The sequence below is a fragment of the Charadrius vociferus genome, unplaced genomic scaffold (genome assembly GCF_000708025.1).
Source record: "Charadrius vociferus isolate BGI_N301 unplaced genomic scaffold, ASM70802v2 scaffold49, whole genome shotgun sequence".
Lineage (NCBI taxonomy): Eukaryota > Metazoa > Chordata > Aves > Charadriiformes > Charadriidae > Charadrius > Charadrius vociferus.
Window position 1 is genome coordinate 364523 of NW_009661375.1, and position 3233 is coordinate 367755.

Consider the following 3233-nt stretch of genomic DNA (forward strand, 5'->3'; position numbering starts at 1 on the left):
GCCCGCGCCGCGCCCGGCGGGGGGGCCCCCTGCCGGGCTGCTCGGTGCTGCTGTGCTGGCTGCGACCAGAGCCGCGGTGTCCCGCGCCGCGCTGGCCCGGCAGAGCCCTGCCCGCGGCAGCAGATGGTGGGAGCCTCGGGAAACACTCATGCAGTTTTCTACTCGCAAATAGGGAAATTACCTCGAACGGTGTTATTTTTAGATAATCCAAACGGACCTCTAATCCTCTGAACTAATCTGATTGGCAGAAAGGTTGTAAAGGTAGATGGGTTAAATGGATCTTAACGCTCTCAGCTTTATGAAAGCACAGGGCGAAAGGTAAACGCGTTCCTCGCAGCGCTTTCCGGCAGTGTCCGTGCTGGAGTGCTGGCAGAGTGCAGAGGGGCTCTGTGCTGCTGGTGTAATGGTCACACCGTTCAGAACTCACTTTTCTTGGTAATTTCTTCTGTGCTTTTGAGGTGGTCGCTCTCATGGGGGGCTCTGCCCTGCCATGCCGTGCCGGGGGGCTTGCGGCGACTGCTGCTGCACCAAGTGCAGGGCAGCAGCTGGTGTGGGGCGGCGAGCAGCCCTGCCAGGGCGGCAGCGGGAGCGGAGGAGCCGAGCCCTGGTGGTGGTCTCTGCGGCCGGGGGCTGCGGCACACGGCGGGGAGGGGCCTGCGGGCCTGCCGGGTTCATTCACGCTGATTTCCTTCTCCCCCAGAATGATACCTCCCACAAGCAAAACCTTCCTGGTCAACAACCTGGCCGCTGGGACTGTGTACGACCTGTGCGTCCTGGCCATCTACGACGATGGGATCACCTCGCTCACTGCCACCAGGGTGGTGGGCTGCACGCAGTTCACCACCGAGCAGGATTATGTGCGCTGTCACTTCATGCAGTCCCAGTTCCTGGGTGGGACCATGATTATCATCATTGGTGGGATTATCGTGGCCTCCGTGCTCGTGTTCATCATCATCCTCATGATCCGCTACAAGGTGTGTAACAACAACGGGCAGCAGAAGGCCACCAAGGTCAGCAACGTGTACTCGCAGACGAACGGGGCTCAGATCCAGGGCTGCAGCGGGGTGCTGTCGCAGTCGATGTCCAAGCAGGCTGTGGGGCACGAAGAGGGCATCCAGTGCTGCAAGGCTGCCAGCGACGGCGTGACGCAGTCGCCGGAGACCGTCTCCAGCCAGGACTCGGCCACCACTACCTCCGCTTTGCCTCCCGCCTGGACTTCCAGCACTTCTGTCTCCCAGAAGCAGAAGCGGAAGCCGGGGCCAAAGCCAAGCAGCGAGCCGCAGAGTGAAGCTGTCAGCAGTATCGAGTCCCAAAACACTAACAGAAATAACTCCACTGCCCTGCAGTTAGCTAGCCGTCCCCCCGACTCTGTCAAAGGGGCCCCCACGTACAAAAGAGCACAATCAAAGCCAAGTAAGTTCCTCACTTTGCCAGCTGACGCATCCCGAGCCAAGCGCAGGCTCTCGCTGGGCGGCGAGCTGATGGAGTCCTGCTGCCCCGGCAGCGCCCGGGGCGCAGGTGGATTGCGGTCCAAACGGAGCATGTCCATGAACGGGATGCTCGTCCAGTCAGACAGCTCTGACGTGGACAGCGGAAAAGCAACTTTCTGCAGTTCTGAGTGGATATTGGAAAGCACTGTGTGACCTGCTTTTTTTTCTTTTTTTTTTTTTTTAATTTTAATTTTTATTTTAATGAAAAACAAAACACCAAACGTTGTGTGAAACTCCCTTTCCTGGGGAATTGGATTTGGAAGTCCACTGTTGTCTCGCTGATTAATGGCTTGTTCATGCGGGGTTCTGTATAAGCCACCCAGTGCACACAGGGTTTTATTTAGTTTTCATTTGATTTTGTTTAATATCAAAACCGAAGGCAACATTCAGAGATTTAAAAAAAAAAAAAAAGGAAAAAAAAGATTAAGGGGTGAAAAAAAACCGTGAAACAGCACCAGTGCCTTCCCTACTCTAGGACTGGCTTCCTGGTTCTGCAGTAGCAGAAAACAAAAGAGAGAGTTTTCACAGAAAAAGCCTTTTATAAAGGAAATGAAATTTCCTCCGAGCTAACAAATAACCACTTCTGGATCAATCAGTAAAATAATATTTTTTAAAACGGTCAGACTGTATATTTCTTTTCCGTGACAATGGTGTTGCCTTTGTTTTTAGGCAGATGCTGTACAGAAACAACAACGCTGTGTTGTTATGTTTTGTTAAATAAAATATTCCCTCCGTACCCCAGCCAGCCTCGCGGTGACTGCCCGCCCAGGAGCCGTGCCCGGGGCCCGCGGGTGCCGCTCGGCGAGGCCCACCGCGGGGCCGGGGGGAGGGGGGGGGGGAGGGGGAGGGGGGCGGTGTGCCTCTCCTCCTGCGGGGGTCCGGCTGGCTGGGGCTGGGCGCCGGTGGAGCATCAGGGCTCTGCCGCCGGGTGTCCCTGAGAGGGTGCCCGACCCGCGGTCCCCGAGCACCCTCGTCCCACGCACTCTGCGCGCACCCTCCTTGGTCCTGTCCGAGAGCCCGGGGCTGCCGCGGCAATGGCGGGGGAGGAGAGCCTGTGGGAGACGTGGTGGCATCACCGAGGTCCCGCAAACCACCTTTGGGGCAGGGAAGTGGGGCTGGGTGGAGCTGCGGCAGAGCGCGGGGTCCTCGGGGTGTGGGCAGAGAGCCGGGCAGGGGCAGGGGCACGGCAGGGCCGGCAGGTCAGCCCCGGGAGAGCGGCACGTAGGCGTGCAGCGGCTCATAGTGATGGTCGGGACAATGACGGTCATCTCCTCCTTTCCTAGACGTTTTGGGGCATAGTTCCTGTAAATGCTACGGTTTGCTCCAGTTCTCTTTAGTCCCCGTGCACAATGAAGGGACGTGAAGATGGTCTCATCTTCTACCTGCTGTTTGATGGCCGTGCCTGTGGGATAGCGTAATTTCAGGCCACTATGTAAGGACATAAACAGATGGCAATAGGTGATAGCAATTGAGAACCCCATGCCGTGAGAATGGCAGACGTGCTTCTGCCGCTCTGCTTGTTCTAAAGAAAAGTCTACAATTAATATTAATTAAACTTGTATGGTCATCATGTTTAAATTAGAGACAGCTTAATTCTGCAACGTTAGTGCATTCTCAGATGCCAAATAATAGGTTTGATACGGGCTTTGGGGCCATTAAAGTGATGATAGAATAGTTAAATTTTACACGCTGGGTGCTTGTCCTTGAGGGCAGCGTAACCCAGGCGGGTAGCCAGGGCACGGG

At 56.1% G+C, this 3233-nt stretch overlaps 1 protein-coding gene across 2 annotated transcripts in view; it reads left to right on the plus strand.

The window, feature by feature from the left end:
• LRFN5 (leucine rich repeat and fibronectin type III domain containing 5) overlaps nucleotides 1-3233 on the plus strand; it is a 9751-nt gene that overhangs the window by 1469 nt on the left and 5049 nt on the right. The window contains exon 2 of one of the 2 annotated variants that reach the window (XM_009893878.1): nucleotides 701-1413. In XM_009893878.1, the coding sequence (XP_009892180.1) occupies nucleotides 701-1413 (713 nt within the window). Of the gene's footprint in view, nucleotides 1-700; nucleotides 1644-3233 lie in introns of those variants that run through there. The other variant, XM_009893877.1, reaches the window with a different exon arrangement.